This window comes from Paroedura picta, chromosome 10 (genome assembly GCF_049243985.1).
Source record: "Paroedura picta isolate Pp20150507F chromosome 10, Ppicta_v3.0, whole genome shotgun sequence".
Lineage (NCBI taxonomy): Eukaryota > Metazoa > Chordata > Lepidosauria > Squamata > Gekkonidae > Paroedura > Paroedura picta.
Genome location: NC_135378.1, coordinates 84528821 through 84552623, shown reverse-complemented (window position 1 = coordinate 84552623; position 23803 = coordinate 84528821). Strand labels below are relative to the sequence as shown.

The following is a 23803-nucleotide window of genomic DNA, read 5'->3' as shown; positions in this document are numbered from 1 at the left end:
GGTTTACATGGAACTGGAGAAAATCAGTACAAACAACATGGTAAATTGAACAATAGCGAAACAGTCGTAACAGGAAGACAATAAAATAATGGAACATACATGGTGAGAACATCCATTTAACTAGTAACACACTGACAGCCCTGTGGGAGGGGATGGTGGTTTTCATGGGAGGGGGCTCAGGGGCCAGTGGGAGGTGACGGAATTCAGGTCAACCTCAACCCAAATGCCTGGCCGAAGAGCTCCCTTTTGCAGGCCCTGCGGAATTGCTTAAGCCAGGGGTAGTCAAACTGCGGCCCTCCAGATGTCCATGGACTACAATTGTGTCCATGGACTACAATTCCCATGAGCCCCAGCCAGCGTTCGCTGGACTACTTGGGAATTGTAGTCCATGGACATCTGGAGGGCCGCAGTTTGACTACCCCTGGCTTAAGCGGTTTAATTTTACCATTTACGCCGCCTGGGGATCAGATCCAGCCTCCACTTGGGAGTCATTTTCTCCAGCGGAACTCATCTTCTTCTGGAGATGGTCTGGGAGGTCTCCAGACCCACCTGGAGGTTGGCACCCCTCCGTCCCACGTGACTATACACCCCCCACTTGGACCCTGACACCTCGACCGCAAATCCCCGATGTGGCGAAATGGGTTACAGCCGAAAGGCATCCGTGCTGGGACAACCACGTGCGTCTTAAAAATAGCCCTGATATTCTGGAGAAAGCTGACTCCCGCTTGAACAGAGGCAAAGCCCCCATATAACCTGCCAGCAAAGGCCTTCGGGAAGTTGCTTTGAACCCTACGCAGACTGCCAGGAGCCGGGATAAGATATTGGGAGCGATGCACCCCCCCCCCCACGAAGGAGTGCGCAGAAGGCGAAGACCTGGAAAAACACCAGATCATCTCGAAAAAGAGTACAGGTTTTTCCCCACTCCTCGGTCATGTTGACCCCCCAAATGGCCACTTGATGGGCCTGGAGGGGGTGGGAAGCAGAAAAGCCCCAGGTAAGCATGCACACAGCTCTGCTTCCCAACCCTATTCTGCATGATCGCGCCACTTCTGGGGTTTCTCGAAGCCTGGAGAATGTTTCAGGGGGTTTCTCAATGATAAAAAAGCTGAAAAAGGTTTCTCCGATCAGCAGCTGGGCATCTCATAAGATCTCCAGGCGATAGAGATCTGTTCACCGTGGGAGGAAGGCCGCATTGGAAGGTGGGCTCTCCGCATCGCACCCCACTGAAGGAAGGCCCTCCTCTCCCAAACCCCACTCTCCTACAGCTGCACCCCCCCAACAAGAGGAGAGAAAAGGAAGCTGGCGACTGTGGCACAAAATCCCTGGATTGCTTCAGGCCATCCGCCGTCTGGGTTTGCCCAACGCTGTTACAAGGAGAAACAGGGCGGCGACTCCAACCGTCTCCCAGCTATTAAGAACGGACTCGGTGACGTGTGAGAGGAGGCACGTATCCTCCTGGGTGGGGCCAGGAGGCCAATTTCAAGTTGCTCTCTCCACCGCGCCCTTCTGCAGCTTCCTTGAATGGGGTTGCCCAGTGGAGATTTCGGCCGGTGGATGTCCCAATTAAAAATAACGAGGAGAATCTCTCAGTCCGTATCGGCCATTTAATCTCAGGCAGCTTTAGTATGACGGGAAATCCAAGTTCGAATCCCTCCCTGGGCCATGGAAACTTGCTGGGTGGCCCTGGGCCAATCTCACGCTGAACCTACCTCGCAGGGTCATTGAGAAGGTAAAATGGCAGCGAGGCAAATGGCGGGCGTTGCTTTGGGGAAGGGTGGGGAATTGATCAAATCCTAAGGGATCCCTTTTCAACGTCCCCTCCTTCCTCGTGGCAGAGCAGAGATTTGAACCCGGGTTTCCTTCCCCCAACACTCAATCTGCCACGTCATCCTGTTCAAGAATATGAGACATATAAGAGGAAGAGGAGAAGGAAGAGTTAGGTTATACCCTGCTTTTCCCTACCTGAAGAAGTCCCAAAGCAGCTTACAACCCCCTTTCCCTTCCCCTCCCCACAACAGACACCCTATGTGGTAGGCGGGGCTGAGAGAGCTCTGAGAGAACTGTGAGTTGAACATGGTCACCCAGCCGGCTGCATGTGGAGGAGCGGGGAATCAAACCCGGTTCCCCAGATGAGAGGCCACTGCTCTCACCCATGACACCACACTGGCTATTAGAGACAGATGAAGAATTGGGTGTTTGCTGGGTTGAGGGTTGGGGGCTTCGGCGTCCGATGCAGTCGGTCCGCTGCGTCTTGAGCGACCGTTCAGAAGCGACCGGCTGCTTTGGATGGCGAAGCGCTCAACACTAGTTGACATGCTTCAAGAAACCCGATATCAACGCCTAGGAGTCAAGAAAAGGTACAGATATCTTTTATCTTGCTTTAGGATGCTTAGGGCTGATCCTGCGTTGAGCAGGGGGTTGGACTAGATGGCCTGTAGGGCCCCTTCCAACTCTATGATTCTGTGATTCTATCCTGGTTAGCTATGACCTGGTTCCGGAACCCAAAATTATAATCGCTGCTTTAACAACTCTCAAATCGCAGTCCGTACCTTACTGAAGGTCAAAGGAGGACTCCACAAAGAAACCTGCCCTTACGTTATGCAGGAATTTCGACAACTTTGAAGGAACTGGCAACTGGAGCTCCAGAAGAATTCGGCCCGGACAACATGTAAACATTTTGAGATGTGTTTCCCATGGGTTTCTCGGCACACTGTAACAACAGTGTGGAGGGAGGGAAATGGAGGGAAGGACAGAGCTCTAAAGAAGAGTACCTACAGGTTACTAGGCACTGTAGATCAATCATCAGAAAGGCCAAAGCTGAGAGTGAGCTAAGATTGGCCAGGGAAGCCCATTGTAACAAGAAAAGATTTTTCAGTTACGTGAGGAGCAAACGTAAAGTAAAGGAGGCAATAGGCCCGCTGTTGGGTGCAGATGGACAAACTCTAACGAAAGATGCAGAGAAAGCAGAAAGGCTTAGTGCCTATTTTACATCTGTTTTTTCCCACAGGTCAAAGTGTTTAGGCACATCTAGAGATGGCTGTAGCCAAAGGATAGTGTCTGGGTGGCAGGTTAACATGGATAGAGAGGTGGTCGAGAGGCATTTAGCTGCACTGGATGAGTTCAAATCCCCTGGTCCAGATGAAATGCACCCGAGAGTACTCAAAGAACTTTCCAGAGAACTTGCACAGCCCTTGTCCATCATCTTCGGAACCTCTTTAAGGACTGGAGATGTCCCGGAGGACTGGAAAAGAGCAAACGTTATTCCGATCTTCAAAAAAGGGAGGAAGGATGACCCGGGAAACTACAGACCAGTGAGTCTGACCTCTGTTGTGGGGAAGATAATGGAGCAGATATTAAAGGGAGCGATCTGCAAACATCTGGAGGACAATTTGGTGATCCAAGGAAGTCAGCATGGATTTGTCTCCAACAGGTCCTGCCAGACCAACCTAGTTTCCTTTTTTGACCAAGTAACAGGTTTGCTGGATCGGGGAAATTTGGTTGATGTCATTTACTTGGATTTTAGTAAAGCTTTTGACAAGGTTCCCCATGATGTTCTGATGGATAAGTTGAAGGACTGCAATCTGGATTTTCAGATCGTTAGGTGGATAGGGAATTGGTTAGAGAACCGCACTCAAAGAGTTGTTGTCAATGGTGTTTCATCAGACTGGAGAGAGGTGAGTAGCGGGGTACCTCAGGGTTCGGTGCTCGGCCCGGTACTTTTTAACATATTTATTAATGATCTAGATGAGGGGGTGGAGGGACTACTCATCAAGTTTGCAGATGACACCAAATTGGGAGGACTGGCAAATACTCCGGAAGATAGAGACAGAGTTCAACGAGATCTGAACACAATGGAAAAATGGGCAAATGAGAACAAGATGCAATTTAATAAAGATAAGTGTAAAGTTCTGCATCTGGGTCAGAAAAATGAAAAGCATGCCTACTGGATGGGGGATACGCTTCTAGGTAGCACTGTGTGTGAACGAGACCTTGGGGTACTTGTGGATTGTAAACTAAACATGAGCAGGCAGTGTGATGCAGCGGTAAAAAAGGCAAATGCCATTTTGGGCTGTATCAACAGAGGCATCACATCAAAATCACAAGATGTCATAGTCCCATTGTATACGGCACTGGTCAGACCACACCTGGAGTACTGTGTGCAGTTCTGGAGGCCTCACTTCAAGAAGGACATCGATAAAATTGAAAGGGTACAGAGGAGAGCGACGAAGATGATCTGGGGCCAAGGGACCAAGCCCTATGAAGATAGGTTGAGGGACTTGGGAATGTTCAGCCTGGAGAAAAGGAGGTTGAGAGGGGACATGATAGCCCTCTTTAAGTATTTGAAAGGTTGTCACTTGGAGGAGGGCAGGATGCTGTTTCTGCTGGCTGCAGAGGAGAGGACACGCAGTAATGGGTTTAAACTTCAAGTACAACGATATAGGCTAGATATCAGGAAAAAGTTTTTCACAGTCAGAGTAGTTCAGCAGTGGAATAGGCTGCCTAAGGAGGTGGTGAGCTCCCCCTCACTGGCAGTCTTCAAGCAAAGGTTGGATACACACTTTTCTTGGATGCTTTAGGATGCTCTGGGCTAATCCTGCGTTGAGCAGGGGGTTGGACTAGATGGCCTGTATGGCCCCTTCCAACTCTATGATTCTATGATTCTATGATTCTATAACAACTGTTTGGAGACAGTGGTTCTAGTAGGCCTTACTTGAAATAAATACTTCCCGTTCCTGGGGGAAAAGACGCAGAGAGGAATCTCGACCTACAAACCATCCGTGGAGGGAACTTGGACAACTTAATGGGTGATGTTTTACGTTTGCAGCGAAACAACCTGCAAATAGCAAAGTTCAAGGATCTGATTTTGTGATGCCTACGGTACAAAGCTGTCAGCTGAGAAACGTTAGCCCGGAGGTGTGGTTGGGAGGTGTGTTTGTGTACCTGTGGGTTTCTGTTTGCTTGCCCCACTGAACTTATTGGCTGAATAACCAGCCCCCTCCTGCAAAAGCCTTATCACAGGATCTTTATCATCATCCCTTCATTACTATTTATAAAGTGGGATGGACGAATGAAAGAGAAGAGATGACTCAGCACAGCTGGTGGGGCCCTGATTTTATTTTGGCTTTTAATTCACCCAAGTCAAGGTCCATGAGAGGATGGGAGTAAAAGTTAAGCAACGAAACACACATTTAAAACCCCAAAGTTCAATGAAAGAGGCTTTAACACAAGCTAAATAATATGGTTTTAATCTGAATCGGTGACCGCTTATGAGTCGATTTGGCCACTGGAAGAAAAAGAGTTGGTTTTTATATACCCCGCTTTTCACCACCCAAAGAAGTCTCAAAGCAGCTTACAAGCGCCTTCCCCACAACAGACACCCTGTGAGGTAGGTGGGGCTGAGAGAGCTCTAGGAGAACTGCTCTGGAAGAATAGCTCTCACAGAACCGGGACTGGCCCAAGGTCACCCAGGTGGCTGCATAGGGAGGAGAGGGGAATCAAACCAGGTTCTTCAGATTAGAATCCACCACTCTTAACCGCTGCACCCTGCTGGCTCTCCAAATTAGTAAAATCCAATTGTAAAGTGCATTGAAAGATTAAGAGTGCATTATTATTTAGAACTTGAAATTAGGCACCCTGCGGCAGAGAAACAAAAATGCAGCCACAAAGGCAGGACATGTTTGAAGGAAAGAATCAAGTGTGTATGGCTTAACTGATCATGTGCCAGACATGAGAGTCTTCTGCGAGTGTGCAGTTCATCGGCAGTGTAAAGTGGTGGGGAGCTCCCCCTCTTTAAGCAGTGGCTGGACAGATCCTTCTCCTGGATGCTTGAGGCTGATCCTGCACTGAGCAGAGTGTTGCAGGATAGCACTTTAACATCGTCAAGGAATAGCAGTTCTGTAATAAGTCGTGTATTGCTTTCATATGAAATTATTATTATTATATTTAAAGAGAAGTCGCTGATGGGCCAGAGGAAGAAACTCTGGTATGCTTTTCCTGCTGGGTCATAAGCTTGCATCCATTTTCCCCTCCCTGCAAAACTGGACAGTTGCCTCATTCAGCCACAAGGCCTTTCTACAACCTCCGCACCAAAAGCGCACGGTTGGCCAAGCACAGCATGCCGAAGGTATTTTTAAACTCCCATCGGTTGAAATGCTCAGAAAGGTTCAGTAACGCCCCGGTGGCCGAGCCAATGGCCAGGGTGGGCGAATTTCAACAAGCGGAAGCCAGAACGCTCACAGCCGATAGCTAGGCTGGGTTCATCCTGCATTTTTCACTCAATTCTCCCCCGTTGTCCGCGTTTCAACAAGATATGCGCTTCTACAACCACAGCTGCGCCGAGAGACCATGCAATTTGCAGAATCTGCACAAAAGGGAGATGAAGCCTGCAGACAAGACCATAGAGCTCACCTTCCATGGCCTCCCTTTTCTCCAGAGAAACTGATTTCTGCTGTTTGGAGAGGAGCTGTAATGCTGGGGAGAGGGAGGGTCCCCAGGTCCCGCCTGCAGGTTGGCATCCATGAAGCACAGTGAGGTTCAGTGCTGTAAAGTTCACCCTCTTTTATCCAGGGGAACTGATCTCTGTAGTCTGGAGATGAGCTGCAATTCCGGGGAATCTCCAGGTCTCGCCTGGAGGCTGGCATCCTTGATCCTGCCTCGTTCAACTGTACAGCAGGAGAATTGCACATTCAGTGCATCTGAGAACTTCTTAAAATCCTAGAGCTGCCTGGGAAGGGGAAAGGCTGGTAAAGCCCTGGCCTCCTTTGGCCGCTGTCCCTTCGGTCTCCTTGTGAGCAAGGAGGCCTGCTGTGCAACTGGCACCACTAATTTACCTTTCCTTATATATGTGTACTCTCATGACCCCTGTTCCATTTTGTCCGAGGAAGAGTGCCTGCACTCGAAAGCTCACGCCTTGAATGAATCCTTGTTGTTCTTAAAGGTGCTCTTGGACTGTAATTTTGTTGTGCTCCTGCAGCCCCACAGGGCGACCCACTTTGAGCCAGCGCATAAGCTATCCCTCTGTCTGCTGATGTGGAAATGACAGCATGAAATTGCAGCACTGAAGGGGGGAGGAAATGCACGGGGAGGGGGCTCTCTGCCTTTCTGCAGTCAGAGCATGGCCAGGGTGTTTCTGGCTTTTTGTTTTGTTTTTTGTCCCAAAGGACAACGCAAGGCACCGTTGACCCTGTTGGAAGCAGGACTGCCCCAGGCCCTGAATCCGCAGTCCCATTCCAAAAAAAGCAGAAATTATTCAAGGCAAAGGCCGTTGATGCAGGAGAAAAAGAAGCATAACCCTTAAGCACAACAATGAAACGCCTGTGAATCTGCATATATTTTATATAAGCTGCTTCACTTTTTATACTTTATTTTTTACTTTTTTCAGGGGACGGGGCATTCTCTTGAATTAGGGGATGGGACGTTGAGCAAAACACACAGAAGAAGGAGCTTCTGAGGTCAACGTGAAAATGAGCAATTTGTCCCCGTCCGTTCCAGATGCCTCCAGGAAGGACCACAAGATCGGTCCTCCATTGGCTCCCACATCCATCGTTCTACGGATAGACTGCTCATGAACATGGAGGTTTCCTCGTGCCAGAATCTAACAGACTCCCCTTCCTCCAGACTTTTTTTTTTAAGTATGATTCATCTGCTGGGATTCGGTGGCGGGGTTATATGCTAAGTTATATGCTAAGTCTATTTAGTTGGACTTCAGTTCCTAACAAGTATTATTTGGGTTAAGTTTCTTGCTTTCAATGAAATTGATCTTTTGCGCCAAGTCAACGATTTGCGTTTGGGGGCAACCTGCAGAAACCCAACAGTCACTGGATAATTATTCGCCTGCATAATTCTCATTTATACTTCTGGTTACTCTCTTATCTCGCTGTGCTTATTGATCTTATTACCCCTGTCCATTGTTCTGGTACTTTGACACCAGAATTAACAGATACAGCTGCATCACAGACATCCTCAAGCATAATTTAAGGAGAACATGGCAGACATATATCTCTAAATAAATAGAGATAAGCTTGAAAGCAAGAGAAACGCCTGGCAGTCTGCGTGTGTGCATGGAAGATTTCCAGCCACAGCAAACTCTGTGTTCAAAGTCACATCACTGTCCACATAACGAATAAAACCCAGCGTGATTTTAAAAGTCGCAAACATTGCAACACGGAACGCCAAAAGGTGGCAGAATTCAAATTTTTCGAATTCGGTGTTTCAGAAAGACAAATTTCCCATACAAATCTTGGTAAGCACGGAGATGCAGCTCATGAATATCTGATTTTCCTGCCTGGTGAACTATGTGTCCCCCTCCCACATCTGGGAGTGGGACCCCAGTTTTACTTCAAGGGTGGGTTCCCATGAAACATCCTGAGAAACAAGACGGAAGACAGCTGGTGTGAAATTGGAATGCGCAAAATTTTTGAATTAAGCATCAAAAAACAACGCAGACCTTTGAACACGATTGAAATCCAGCAGCTCCTGCAAGGCCTAGACATAATTGTGACGTTTCAGCCAATTCCTTCCAATAAGCAGAAGAAAATCTCTTTATTGATATGATACAAATATCTCTAAACGTTTGCTAAATTATGTAGGAGCCATTGGCTCTTCTTAACCTCCAGCCCCCCATCTCCACCCACCCGCCCATTTGGGCACAAAACACTTCAGATGCCATCCTCCAGAGCCAGTATAAGAAAATGCTGGAACACCAAGTAAAATTCTTATCCTCTTCAACTTTATTTACAGGTGGACCACTTGCCAGAGCGTTCCCCAGTTCAATAAACACTTTCCCATAATCATTTCCTTCAGTGACAAGCAGTCCTTTTATTTCGATTACAACAGCTTCCAAAACAACTGCAAATTTAGCAAGATATTCTCCGAACTCTTGTGACATACGACAGAGTTTCAATATAATGTGTAGCAAAAAGGCTGCAGATGGCAGCCCACATTCCCACACAGCAAACAGCTTTGCAGCCGGAATTCCTGGTGCAAACATGACCTTAAGCCTGCTACGTGCCCACCTCGGGCAATTAATTATGCCGAATGAAAAGCAGATAGAAATAGTGATAGGCCCGGCTAGCTGACCTCATCAGATCTTGGAAGCTAAGCAAGGTTCGCTGTGCTTAGCATGGGGATGGGAGAGCATTGAGGAAGTCCAGGGTTGTCCCACCATGGTGAACCACCTCTGTTTGTCTCTTGCCTGGAAAACACCACGAAGGGGAGCTGTAAGTCCATTCTGTAAGCTGTTCTAAGCAGCCGTCACCTTTAAAAAAAACGATGTTGTTGTTGTTAGGTGCGAAGTCGTGTCCGACCCATCGCGACCCCATGGACAATGATCCTCCAGGCCTTCCTGTCCTCTACCATTCCCCGGAGTCCATTTAAGCTCGTACCTGCTTCAGGGACTCCATCCAGCCACCTCATTCTCTGTCGCCCCCTTCTTCTTTTGCCCTCGATCGCTCCCAGCATTAGGCTCTTCTCCAGGGAGTCCTTCCTTCTCATGAGGTGGCCAAAGTATTTGAGTTTCATCTTCAGGATCTGGCCTTCTAAAGAGCAGTCAGGGCTGATCTCCTCTAGGACTGACCAGTTTGTTCGCCTTAGAGTCCCTTGGAAACGATAGAGCCAATCAAATCTCCGATAGCCACTCAAAAACCTTCCTGGGCAAAACCCTGCCTGGCCCCTCCCACTTCCTAGACAGGTGCCAGAAAAGATGGGGACACCTGCATGGGATGAGGAGCACAGCCAACACAGCGTACTTGTGGGACCCCCTTTTCCCTTATAATCCCCCAAGAGCTCTGAAATTGTCACAGCAGCATCTGTTCGGGGTCCCCAGCCGGAAAGAGATGACGTTGGTGCTGCCGGCAGCCTACTGGAATGAGCTCCCAGGAGCCATCGGGCCCCTGAGGGACATAAATTATTTCCGCAGGGGCTGCACCACCGGGCTCATGGTCCAGGCCAAAAATAGCATCCACCCTAGTAGCTGGCCTCATCGCCAGGGGAGGAAGGAGAAGCACTGGGAGGTCTGCTCTTGCCAATTCTTCCCTCTTCTGGGGAAGGCCTGGCAGAAGCTGGAATACCTTAACTTTGTAGATGTTTTTAAGGCTGGAACCCGCTCTGAGCCCTGGAAGGGTGGGGTATATATACAGATTTATTATTATTATCATCATCATTATTATTATTATTAGAAGAAGAAGAGTTGGTTCTTGTATGCCGCTTTTCCCTACCCGAAGGAGACTCAAAGTGGCTTACAGTCGCCTTCCCATTCCTCTCCCCACAACAGACACCCTGTGAGGTGGGTGAGAGCCCTGATATTACTGAAGAAGAAGAAGAGTTGGTTCTTATATGCCACTTTTCTCTACCTGAAGAAGGCTCAAAGCGGCTTACAGTCGCCTTCCCTTTCCTCTCCCCACAACAGACACCCTGTGAGGTGGGTGAGAGCCCTGATATTACTGAAGAAGAAGAAGAGTTGGTTCTTATATGCCACTTTTCTCTACCTGAAGAAGGCTCAAAGCGGCTTACAGTCGCCTTCCCTTTCCTCTCCCCACAACAGACACCCTGTGGGGTGGGTGAGGCTGAGAGAGCCCTGATATCACTGCCCGGTCAGAACAGTTTTATCAGTGCTGTGACTAGCCCAAGGTCACCCAGCTGGTTGCATGTGGGGGAGCGCAGAATCGGACCCGGCATGCCAGATTAGAAGTCCGCACTCCTAACCACTACACCAAACTGGCTTAAATAGTAATTATTAGTAGTATAAGTATTAATTAATAATAATTAGCAGTAGTGATTATAATATTCTTATGACTATTATAATATTCTTATTACTAAGAACACAAGAGAAGCTCTGTTGGATCAGGCCAAAGGCCCACCCAGTCCAACACTGTCTCACAGTTGCCGAAACCTGGGGCCACCAGGAGGTCCACCAGAGGGGCCAGGACTCTAGAATCCTTCACACTGTTGCTCTCCAAGCACCAAGAGGAGAGAGCATCCCTGCTCTGGACAGAGATCTCTTGTGGCTTATGGCCACTGATGGGCCTCTGCTCTACCACTGAGCCACAGCACCCCTCTCCCCATATGGAAAGTTTCATGCATGCACTTGTTAAGGGGAGGGGCTCTGGCTCAGTGGAAGAGCCTCTGCTTGGCATGCAGGAAGTCCCAAATTTCAGGTTCCGGCATCTCCAGAGAAAAGAATCAGACCGCAGGAAAAACCGCAATTGCTAAACTCAACCACCTTCGTATTTAACAGGTCAACAGAGGCATTTTCGTGAATCCAGAAACTGTTTTTTAACCACCCAGAGACGTTTGGAAGGGCGGTATAAAAATCTATATAAACAAATAAAAGGTGCTACTAAACTTGAATCCGGTCAGAAAAGCAGCATATAAATATAAACCACCCAGAGACGTATGGAAGGGCGGTATAAAAATCTATATAAACAAATAAAAGGTGCTACTAAACTTGAATCCGGTCAGAAAAGCAGCATATAAATCTTGTACATTAAAAGCAACAGAGCCCCCTGGGCAGACCCGAGAATCCTGACTCGGAGAAACTAAAAGCCTGACTCAGGGTAAAGCAACGGCATTGTCTCCCACAGAAGTTGGGCATGACGCTGGCTCAAAATGCCACCCTGGCAGCTCTCAGAGGCGCGCCGTATGACTTGGCACAAGCCCGGACGCAGAGAGAACAACATCCCATGCCCCAAAACGTGATTTCCGCCCCTGGCTGCCTGCATTTTAAAAACAGGCCCACGAAAACAACCCAGCCCGTGGTGGGGAGTTTTCTGACCCAAGGCTGTGGTCCTCTGCCAATCAGGATTACCTCGCCGCTCACGCGAGACTCCGAAACAAACCCAACAGGAAAAGCCGGTTGGTTGGTTTGGGCAAGCGGGGGGGGGAGGGAGAGCTTCATTCGAAAGCGAAATTCAGCATCTTGTAGACGGAGGCGTGAGGATGTACCCAGGAACCCCAGTTAACCATTGTCAGATTTTTGGCTAGCCAGGCAGAATTACCCAGCATGCATTTCTTTCAAAGACGCCATGGTGCCTATGTTGGGGTGGAAAGTTCAGAAGTCTTGCTTAGCTTAAATCTGACATGACTGGGCTCACCTGGGACACTCTGGGCTCCCACAGGTTACACATCATAATATCAAAGTGCTCAATCGGTCAATCAATTAATGGTCCTTGGACCGGCAATAACCAAATTGCTCACTCCTGTTCCTTACAGCAGCCGGCCAGAGAATGCTCTTGGAGCCACTTGGACCTGCAGCACAGACCAGACCCTTCCTGTTTCCAGAAACAAGGGGATATCTACTGCATTCCGTGTGTGGGCAGCTTATTGTAGTGGTTAGGAGTGTGGAATTCTAATCTGGCAAGCTGGGTTTGATTCCCTGCTCCCCCACATGCAGCCAGCTGGGTGACCTTGGGCTCACCACAGCACTGATAAAGCTGTTCTGACCGAGCAGGAATATCAGGGCTCTCTCAGCCTCACCTACCTCACAGGGTGTCTGTTGTGGGGAGAGGAAAGGGAAGGCGATTGTAAGCTGCTTTGAGACTCCTTTGAGTAGAGAAGAGCAGCATAGAAGAACCAACTCTCCTTCATTAACATCAGGGCTCTCTCAGCCTCCCCTCCCTCACAGGGTGTCTGTTGTGGGGAGAGGAAGGGAAGGCCATTGTAAGCTGCTTTGAGACTCCTTCAGGGAAAGAAAAGCGGCATATAATAGCCAACTCTTCTTATGGATAGAAAAGACCCTTGGGTGCCCATGTGCCAAGCAATTTCTGATTCTCCAGCTATTAGGAGAGGCACACTGGATCTCATCTGCACTCTGCATCTGCCCCGCTCTCCTTACAGCACACGGCACCTGCTGGCTACCTTAGCCCACACTGCCGCGCGCACAGCAAAGACAGCTGATGTTGCAGTGCGCTGCGTGCACATCCTGCCTTTCCTCCTAGCCAAGCGGCAGCCCTCTGTTCCTTTCCGGGCTGTGCCTGGCCTCGGCGCTGCCAGAGGAGCCCAGCCAGGGCCAAACCTCAAGGCGCAGGCGGGACTCGAGACAGCCGGCTCGGAAACTTCTCGTCTGGCAGGCGTCGATGCCCATTTGAATAAAACAAGCCACGGTCCAAACCTCCCCGCCTTTGATGCGGCAATTCAAAAGCGCAGGTGGGAACCTCCCATCTGCCGGGACACCAGGAGAATCGGAGGAGAAATGAATGATTCCAGCACAGAAAGGAAGCTGCCAAAGGGCTGATGCAGAAAGGCACCATCATTAATAATAATTAGATGAGCATCAAGATATCAACCCATTTCTTTTTACACTTTTTATACCTCACTTTTTATACCCCACTTTTTATGACCCGAAGGAGTCTCAAAGTGGCTTACAAACACCTTTCCCTTCCTGTCCCCACACTGTGTGGTAGGTGGGACTGAGAGAGCTCTAAGAGAACTTCCCTAAGAGAACTGTGACTAGCCCAAGGTCACCAGGGAATCAAACCCAGTTCTCCAGATTAAGAGTCTACTGCTCTATAATCACTAAACCACACTGGCTGGGAGGTGATCTTCCTCAGAGGTTATTGTCTTTCTAGAGCTAAATATAATCGTTACAGCTTAAAAAGCACCACGCAGCTGAAGGGCGCTTTAGTGGGCTAAAAAAAAACAAACTTTACAATTGAAAGATTCAGGTGCGTGGCCATGTTGGTCTGAAGTAGCAGAACAAAATTTGAGTCTGATGGCACGTTTATGAGGTTTGATTCTAGGCGTGAGCTTTTTTGTGCACGCACATTTGCTCTGACAAAAAAAAATAGGGACCATCACAGTGCAGATTTAGGGACAGAGTAAATTAGCAGGAAATTCGTAAGCAGCATCATGGAGATATCCCATAAACATGCAGCATAATATCTAGCTAGAATTAATGTATCAGGCTCTCGGGTTCTGTTCTCAGCCACAAAAACAGAAGGGGAATCAAAATGTTAAGGCTAGTGATTAACGGCAGAGGCATCTCCGGTTGTGAACAGAAGTAATTCATCCGCCTTACCTATTAATTATAACTCTAAGCCAGGGTTCCCCATCCACGGAACCATGGTACCACGAAAGCCCCTCAATGGTACCACAGCATGGTGGCTGGGGAGAGCCCCCACACCCCACCCCGTGCCGGCTGTTTTTGGCTCTGAGTGAACGGAGGGGGAGATTTTAATGTTTTTTTTTAAAATTCTGCCCTTACTCTTAACCATTCTGTCACGCTGGCTCTCCCCATTGCAGGTTCCAAGCTAAGGAGACACAGGACAGATCAATGCAAAGTGACAGCAGGAGGACGCACAAAGTACTTCCACGCACACTGCATAATGCAGTTTCGATGTGCTCAGTGACTGGATTTTACGGCGTGAAACGGCAACATCCGCACGCAAACAGACGCTGAAGCGGATAGAAATTGCATTATTCAGTGTGTGCGGAAGCTCTTTCGAGGCAATTCCAAATTGCAATCCGTAGAGCTGGGGAAAGGGGGGGGGTTCATTTTGCCAATCTTTTCTGCAAAGGGCAAAGATCTATTCCTCATTTGACATGGTGGGCAGATGAGGGATTCTGTACCTGCTCGCTGCGGGGGAGCCGCCTGCCTGCCTGTCCTGCTGAAAAGCATAAGGTTAACCGTCGTCCCTGCTGACAACGGGGAACGGGCCCAGGGGAGGAGGGACCGGGACGGAGTTAATCCCTGCAATTTTCTAAGCATTTTAAACCATTAATCTCTTGATCTCATTGAAAGGGATTAGAACCCTACTCCCACACACACACCCCGATTTTTTTTTAGAAAATAATTTTCGGCTAAAATGGGGGAAATAAACGAATCCCCATCCTGTCCCCCACTTTCCTAAGGGAATTCTGCCACTCAGGCAGCTGCAGACGAAAGAGACTGAGATCAGAGAACACGGAAAGAGAGAAAACCTTCTTTACCTCTCCCCCACAATACAGGAATTCACAGTTACGCAACCATGTTAAAGGGCGGGAGTCTTCGGAAAGCACATTGTTTATGCGGCTGACTACCACCAGAAGTATGATGACGGCTGGTTTGCAGGGCTCTGTTTCTTAAAACATTTCTCGGGAACTTTTCTTCCTTATGGAGCTGGAAGAGGAGAAGACCAATTCACAGCAAATGGAACTTCCATGTCCCAGGGCAGTATACCTCAGAATGCCAGTTGCTGAGGAGCAACAAAGTATAAACAGAGCCACAGTAGACAGGTAACACAGATATCACAGCATAGCAATTACTATGCAAGCGTGCGCTGATAGGCCTTGACTAGGACACCGGACGTGGACCTGGGAGAGCCGAGTTCGAATCCTTGCTTTGCCAGTGAACCTTGCCAGATGGTCATACGCCTAGTCTTCAGAGCTGATTTTTAGAGCTGGCTTTTTTGTATCCCACTTTTTACTACTGAAGAGAGTCTCTGAGTGGCTTGCCATCACCTTCTCTTCCTCTCCCCACAGCAGACACCCTGTGAGGTCGGTGCGACAGAGAGAGCCCTAAAAGAACTGTGATTGGTCCAAGGTTACCCAGCTGGCTGCATGACCTACCTCACAAGGAGGATGAGCTGGCGGAGGGGACACCAATGCAATCAGCCGCTTTGGATCCCGATTAGAGAGAAAAGTGGGATATAAATAAAAAATAATTTTTAAAAAGAGAAGACGGACCACTGATCTGACCAGGCTTCTCTTATGCTCGTGATGTCAAACCATCCCTCAATTATCCAAAGAAGAGATTCCATTCATTCTTCCCACACATCAATCAGGAAACTTTCAGGCAGTGACGTAGCCTTCTCAAGAAATGTGATTCAGAAAGAAACCTGGAAAATTTCCCTGTGTCCTAAATGAAGCACGATCGAGTTTAGCCGGTTACTTCGACTTCTATTTGGGGAAGCAAATCTTCTACTATGATAACTGATCTCCGAGCAAAATATTTCAGTTCCCTGGGAGAAAATGGCCACTTCGGGAGGTGGACTTTGCAGCCTTATCTCCGGTTGAAGCCCCTCCCCTCCCCAAACCCCGCCCTCGCCAGGCTCCGCCCCCAAAACCTCCACGTATTTCCGATCCCGGATCTGGCAACCTTAACAGGACCTCAGGTTCATTTTACAGCTCGAGAGCTACAAACGTGAATCGAAATATATGATTGAGGAGGAACAAAATAATAAAGCAAGCATCAGTCAAATAAGGAAACACTAATTCACACTGCGAGTTATTCAAATTTCAAATTTGCTGCCAGAGGATGTAGGGATGGCCACGGGCAAGCAGCTTTAAAATGGGATTAGACAAATTCATGAAGGATAGGTCTATCAGTGGCTACTAGCCACGGTGGTCTCTGAGGACAACCCTTCTGTACAACCTGCCAGGGCAACTCCCAGCCCCCCCCCAAAAAAACCCCAGAAGGTATTTTATTTAAGGGATTTTTGCTTCTCCTTAAAGAACTATCGCTCCCAGGGAAAGAGACAAATTGTTATGAATCTAGCTCTGTGCGAACATACAGCACAGGGTGAAACCTTAGAGCAGGGGTAGTCAAACTGCGGCCCTCCAGATGTCCATGGACTACAATTCCCAGGAGCCCCTGCCAGCATTCGCTGGCAGGGGCTCCTGGGAATTGTAGTCCATGGACATCTGGAGGGCCGCAGTTTGGCTACCCCTGCCTTAGAGGGTCCAAGAGTTGCAAGTTCGAGAAGCTACCTAACTGGTTATTCTGGGGACCTGATGCAATGCCCAGGCATGTGCAACACAGTAGAGAAGGACCCTCTGCCTCCTTGGATTACTAGGATGCAGCACACAAATACCCCCGCATAGCTCTTGGACTCCCCGTCCAATTGGGTGGTTTGAACACGGGGGGGGGGGGTGTGTGTGAGAGAGAAGCCGAATTCCTGCCATATATAAGGCAGCCTGAATATCTCACCGCTACTACTGGGGACGGTCTTACCCCCCTCCAATAAAGTAAAAAGGTAAAGGTATCCCCTGTGCAAGCACTGAGTCATGTCTGACCCTTGGGGTGACGCCCTCTAGCGTTTTCATGGCAGACTCAATACGGGGTGGTTTGCCAATGCCTTCCCCAGTCATGACCGTTTACCCCCCAGCAAGCTGGGTACTCATTTTACCGACCCCGGAAGGATGGAAGGCTGAGTCAACCTTGAGCCGTCTGCTGGGATTGAACTCCCAGCCTCATGGGCAAAGCTTTCAGACAGCTGCCTTACCACTCTGCGCCACAAGAGGCTCTATCCAATACAGTAAATACCACAAAAAAGCAACAAACAGGAAACAGAGAGGAGAGGCTGATTCTGGGAAGGTCCAAGGGGGTGGCAGGTGACAGTGGATGAGCGAGAGGGTTGTGAGTGTCCTGCACAGTGCAGGGGGTTGGACTAGATGACCCATGACCCAGGAGGACCCCTCCAACTCTATGATTCTAGGGCATAGTGGCATAGAAAATATACACACCCCGCACAGAAAAGGGAAAGATCAGATCAGGGTGGGGCGAGGTCACGGGGAGGAGAAAAGAGCCAAATCAGGCACCGGCTGAGTACAAGCCCGTCATTACAACAACCACTCCCCTTCCTCCTCAGCAACGCAATTGCACAACATGCCAAGTCGACAATTTTCATTATGCGAATCCAGACAGAACGAACGGACCCACTCAGAGTTCTGCAACACGACACAGTTGTGTGTTGTGTATCCAGATGCCGCCCGGGACCGTTCAAAAGGGGCAAGAGGAAGGAAGGGGCGAATGGCAGGATACGTCTCTTTCAGATGGCAGGAGGGAACGACGGCTAAAATTTGCAAGGAAACTACGAAAGAGGGAACAAAGTGACCCAACCTGTGTGCACAAGCTGGGAACCTAAAAGGTTGAGCAGCAGCAGTAGAAGTATTAAATATTAAAATGCAAATATTAATTTCCATACATGTGGACATATAAAACTTTAAAACATCAACATCTATCATGCACTATTGGACAAAATCCAAAACATTCTGACACATGGATAAATGACAAGAAACCAGAAAAACCAAACGCGTTTCAACCCCTCTTGGGGTCTTCTTCAGGGGTCTAATATTTAAACGCACTCATGTGATGGAATAAGGGGGACCATACGGTGGTAAACAAGATGAATGGAGAGGCTCCCACAGTAATGGAAAGTATCCAAATATATCTCTGGGCGCCCCCCAATTAGAATATTTATTCTCCAAAGTGCCACCCTTATAGAAGTCCCCCCTGAGCCTGAGTGTATTCTCACATGTCTCATGGAATGGAGAATCACAGAACCCTAGAGTTGGAAGGGACCTCCTGGGTCATCTAGTCCAACCCCCCGCACTATGCAGGACTCTCACAACTCGATCAGTCATTCCGTCACCTGCCATCCCCTTGAACCTTCACAAATGAAAATCTGCAAGCCACCATGGTAGTGGTTGACAATACACCATATCACAGATCTTTGAGCAAAGTTAACTTGGGAAAAATGTATATATATACACCCATGGTCTGGAAAGTATAACTATTATAGGAGGAGATGGTTTAAGATGAAAGTAGTCATGCAGGGGGAGGAATGGGCCGGTTCCCCCAGCTTGTGGCCATGTCCATCAAGGCAGGAGGGAAAAGGCCATGGACCCCATTCCATGCTCCCACGGACCTCCAAGGGCCCACAGACCCCTGGTTGGGATTTCCCAGTATAGAGCTTAACAGACCAACAAGCTGTGAGCTGGAAAGACCCAGATTCCAATCTTACCTCTGCCACAAACTTACTAAAATGCCTCATGAGCCACTTTCTCTTTGCCTCTGTCTCATCAGCAGCAATACAGGGACGACGAAACTAACCCGTATACAAGTATCTGGTGTACAGATACCAGCAGGACTCATCTCCAGCTAGCAGAGTATCTCACGCATTCGTGGCTCACCGGGCGAATGGCAGCACAGCCCACCGTATGAGCCTCACGTAATTGAGAGCGCTTCCCACATTCCGCTTTGAAATGTCATTCGCTAACTGTATTATCCCGCTAAAAAGCCACATTCGCATATGCCGACCGGCGTCCAAGGGCCTGTGCTACGCCATGTGCGAGAGGCAAATCTCTGGCGATCGCAGGGATTGTCTTTGCGTGATTGCATAATGAGACCTCAGAAAGCTCAAGGTCATCCATATGTGCATGGACGTTGCTGCAGATGGGGCCAAAAATAAGCATAGGACACAGGACTGTCATGGATAATAATTATGTTCAGAAGTCCTTTTTTTATCTCGAAAAGCTGCTTTGATACTGCATGATTCCCGGGAGTAAACTCAGATTTCATTTCGAGCCAGTTTCAGAGGGTAGCTGTGTCGGTGTGCAGTAAAACAGCTTGATTCAAATCCAGTAGCCCCTCAGCTACCAAAAAGAGTTTTTGAGAGTGAACGTACAAGGATCGTAATACGGCTTTGCAGACATTGGCCCTGTGAGCTGCGCATTCACGGGGCACCCTATTAGCTGGAGATTTATTTATTAATTAAATTGCAATTTGATATATGGCTACTCCTAAAAACCGGTTCAGGGCGGTTAACAACATAGGATAAACTGCACAGGGTTAGAAACATTAAAACAATTAAGGCAGTAATTAACAATAAAACCAAATTAGCATTTCTTTAAAATCCCGTTGTCAACCAATCTTTAATAATTGCCAATCCATATTTTTGCCTCCGGGGGTTGGGGCTATCGCAGGAGGAGAGATGAGATTGGGGGATATTTAGTTTGCTACACAATTGGTTACCTATACACCAGTCAAACAGGTTGGTATTGCCGCTGATGAGATGGAGGCAGAGAGAATGGGGCTCATTTAAGGCTTTTTGGTGAATTTGTGGTGGAGGTCAGTTTGGAATCTGAGAGTTTTCGGGGGGAAGGCTGACTCTGGAAACCTCAGACCTCGAGAATTACATTGATCTCGAATGCGCTCCTGGATTCGAATCGAAGAATTCTAACAAGTTGTTGTTTTTAAACAACAACAGATTTTAAACAACAACAGATTTCCTGCAATAGATTTCCCAAAATTAAAAAACAAATTAGTTTTAAAAACACACCAGCTACTTTTATCCATTCTAATTCTGCCCCCACCCCCTCACTACCATTAGCGTTTTAAAATTCACCTTCTAAACTATTTGCAACCGAGTTTGAGAGCAGCGGGGCAACTAAACCCTAATATCAGAAACACTTTCAATGCCAAGAAGCCACTGGTTCAAATACGCAAGAACACAGGTATTAAACGTACTAAGCAAACCTAGTTAAAGGAGAAAGGATACCACTATTGCAAGGACGAAGGGAGCTTTAATTCTCAAAAGTTCATACCCTGGAATTCATACTTATCTGCCTATAAGGCATTGCTACACTTAAATCTAGCATTCCAAATCAAACTTCTCCACCCCTTTTTCCCCTGGCTTCTACACAAACCACCAACTCTGGACAATCAAACCTCAATCGCAGCAAATGAACCCAACAGCCAACTTCTCTGGCTCTTCCACGACCTCCGTCTGCACCGTCTCGCCCAGAATTTCGGTAATGCTCGGAGCGCGACTTACATGAAGTTCGGCATCTGAACGGAGATGGACATCGGTAACGCTACTCTTTCACAAGAAAAAGGAAGACACTCTAAGAAGCCCCAAGAGGAGCACAAAGAAGCAGGGGGAAGCAAAGAGAGAGAGCGCCACTGACCCCAAGTCCCACTGGCCACACGAAGACAGCTGTGGTTACGGGACAGGGAAATTAATACAGGCGGAAAGACCCCTGACGAGGCAGGGAGGCCAGAATGACAGACACATCTGCTCCACGCATGGGAGGGGAGGGGAGGGTGGCCAGCTGAGTGGACCGGAGCCCAGTGTAGGGTTATATTTATCTTCTTTTTTAGAATTTAACTCATTGTTTGTATGGTTGAGAGACCCTCTGTGTTTGACCACTTGGAAAACGCTGCAATGCCCTCTACAATAAGGGTGGATTTATATCAGTGGTTCTCAACCTGGGGGTCGGGACTCTTTTGGGGGGTCTAACAACCCTTTCACAGGGGTCGCGGCAGGGCAAGCAGCTTGGCCGGGGAGGGGGGGGGGAGGTTGCCATCCACACAACAGCCTTGCGGGGTAGATCGCGATAAGAGAATTCGTCCGTCTGGAGCAGCGGAAAACAGCGAGATCGGCATGGCGGGACAAGAGGCAGAACTGAACTGAGAAACCCCAGGGGAAAAAACCCAATTTATATTCAATCATGAACAATGGATCTTCACGCCATTGGGCAGTTTCGGTTTAATTTCTGTGAAAGAACCCTTGCATAATTTCATGGTCGGGGGTCACCACCACATGAGGAACTGTATTAAAGGGTCACGGCATTAGGAAGGTGGAGAACCGCTGATTTATATGCACTGAACTGTCCCCCTCCCCAGTGTCCCAGCATGCAAATGGGTTGGCCAACAGTCTGAGACATGCCCGGCCAGGTCGTTCCTTACTTTTACGGGCCGTCATCCATCCATGGCAGGGTTAGTCAAACTGCGGCCCTCCAGATGTCCATGGACTACAATTCCCAGGAGCCCCTGCCAGCATTCGCTGGCAGTAGCTCATGGGAATTGTAGTCCATGGACATCTGGAGGGCCGCAGTTTGACTACCCCTGATCCATGGGATTCGGCTGCAATGAGCTGGAAGACGTTCGGCCGCGTATTCTGACAATCAAAACTGCACATCTGGGGGGGGGGACAAAAGTAATGCAAGTATTTTTTTATGTTTCCAAAAGTGGGGAGCCAGAAAGGGGGTGCTGTTGCAAGATCGTAGAAAGCAGAAGAAGGCCAGAATGATGTGCAAATGACTTTACAGAAGTAAAAACGCTTAGGAATTTTGTTGGGGGGAAAAAAAGAGTTAGTTTTTATACCCTGCTTTTCACTGCCTGAAGGAGCCTCAAAGTGGCTGACCTCCTCTACCCTTCCCTTTCCTCTCCCCACAACGGACTCCCTGTGAGCGAGGTGACGCTGAGAGAGCTCTGACAGGGCTGCTCTGTGAGAACTGCACTATCAGGACTCTGACGAGCCCAAGGTCACCCAGCCGGCTGCAGGTGGAGGAGCGGGGAATCAAACCCTGGTGCGACAGATTAGAAACTGCTGCTCTTAACCAAACCACAACACCTGTCCTTTAAAAATGAAATCAGCATACGGGATCCTCAGAACAACTGAATTAAAATCTAGTAACAGCTTGGAGACCAAAGAGATGACTAGGGTGTGAGTTTCTGAGAGTCACAGCTCTAGTCATCGGCTGTGGCAAAGAGAGCTTTGGCTCTTGAAAGCTGACACCATAAAACCCTTCCTGGTCGGTCTCTAAGCTCTTACTGGATTTGAACCCAGCTTTCCCAGCAACACAGCTACCCTCTAAGAGGATGATTAGGGGCCGTGATACCTGGCAGTGCCTTGTTTTCGTCTCTGCAGTCAATAATTAATGCAAATTACTATGGACTGGCAGCCAAGGACATGACTTGGCTTCTTCTAATGAATGCGAAACTCCTGGCCTTTGCAAGTCATGGCCCCACGGGTCTCTAGTTCATCCCCTGTTCCCCCTTCCAGTTTGGTGTAGTGGTTAGGAGTGCGGACTTCTAATCTGGCATGCCGGGTTCGATTCTGCGCTCCCTCACATGCAGCCAGCTGGGTGACCTTGGGCTCGCCACGGCACTGATAAAATTGTTCTGACCGAGCAGCGATATCAGGGCTCTCTCAGCCTCACCCACCCCACAGGGTGTCTGTTGTGGGGAGAGGAAAGGGAAGCCGCTTTGAGCCTCCTTCGGGTAGGGAAAAGCGGCATATAAGAACCAACTCTTCTTCTTCTTCTTCCTTCTTCAGGGTGGGAACCTGTCCCTGGATACACTGCTCTGGAAAGCAGTTGGCTTGAGTCTCCTTTGCTGTTTTTTTTTTTTAACTTGCATGTAGAAACCTAGCAGATCTAGGAAGCCAGCTGAGAGCTCTTCACCTTGGCATGCTAATTTTCTAGGTACGAGGAATTTTTGAACAGGGGAACCTGCAAGCCACTGGCCACGTTCTGAAGTGACGTAACTTGGAGACGCTTTGTAAGAACAAGGACTAGGTGTAATCCAGTTGAAACCTATTAAAACATATGAGCACAGACTGGCATTATACCATGAATCTCCTCCTACTAATGTTCCTCTCATTCCTGTTTCTCCAGCCTGTCTTGCAACACAATCTCTCCCAGACAATAACAAGCAGAGACTTTCCAGGGTCCTTTGTGCACCTCTCTGACGTCAGGGCAGTTCAAGCCAATCACAGCTGGAGGTTTCACCACCCTTGGGAAGCCAATACTTGGAGAGTATCAGGTGCATGTATGGTACACAGGCAGGATTGCAATAAATTCGTGACAATGCTTGTCTCTGGCCCCCGTGACACAATGAACGGTTCCGGGTGCCATCGTCTGCCAACTCCCGCATACAAGAGAGCTCTTCCCAGGGCCCAGGGTGCGGCTGAATGTTCAGGCATGCAAGTCTATTTTTATCAGGTTTGGGAAGACAGCTGGCTCCGCCGTCAGCGGGGGAAACGCTTTTCCAAACACAGCAGAGCAGAGAGGCTCTTCCACCGAGTCACAGCCCCCCTCCTAAGGCTGACCATAATCAAAGTGGCCTTCGACTGAATCAGACCATCTGTCAATCAAGGTCAGTATTGTCCACTCAGGCCGGCAGCCGCTCTCCTCTCAGGCAGAGGTCATTCACATCACCTGGTCCTTTCAACTGGAGGTGCCAGGGATTGAACCTGGGACCTTTAGCATGCAAAGCAGAGGCTCTGCCACTGAGCCACAACCCTTTCCCCAAACAGATCCTTCA

General features: G+C 48.6%; 1 protein-coding gene across 1 annotated transcript in view; it reads right to left on the bottom strand.

Moving 5' to 3' along the window:
- RNF24 (ring finger protein 24) overlaps positions 1-20687 on the bottom strand; it is a 46118-nt gene extending 25431 nt beyond the window's left edge. Inside the window, 1 exon segment of the mRNA XM_077301183.1 lies at positions 20529-20687. Within this exon segment, the coding sequence (XP_077157298.1) occupies positions 20529-20560 (32 nt within the window). The 5' untranslated portion in view covers positions 20561-20687.
- Positions 20688-23803: the final 3116 nt, after the last annotated feature.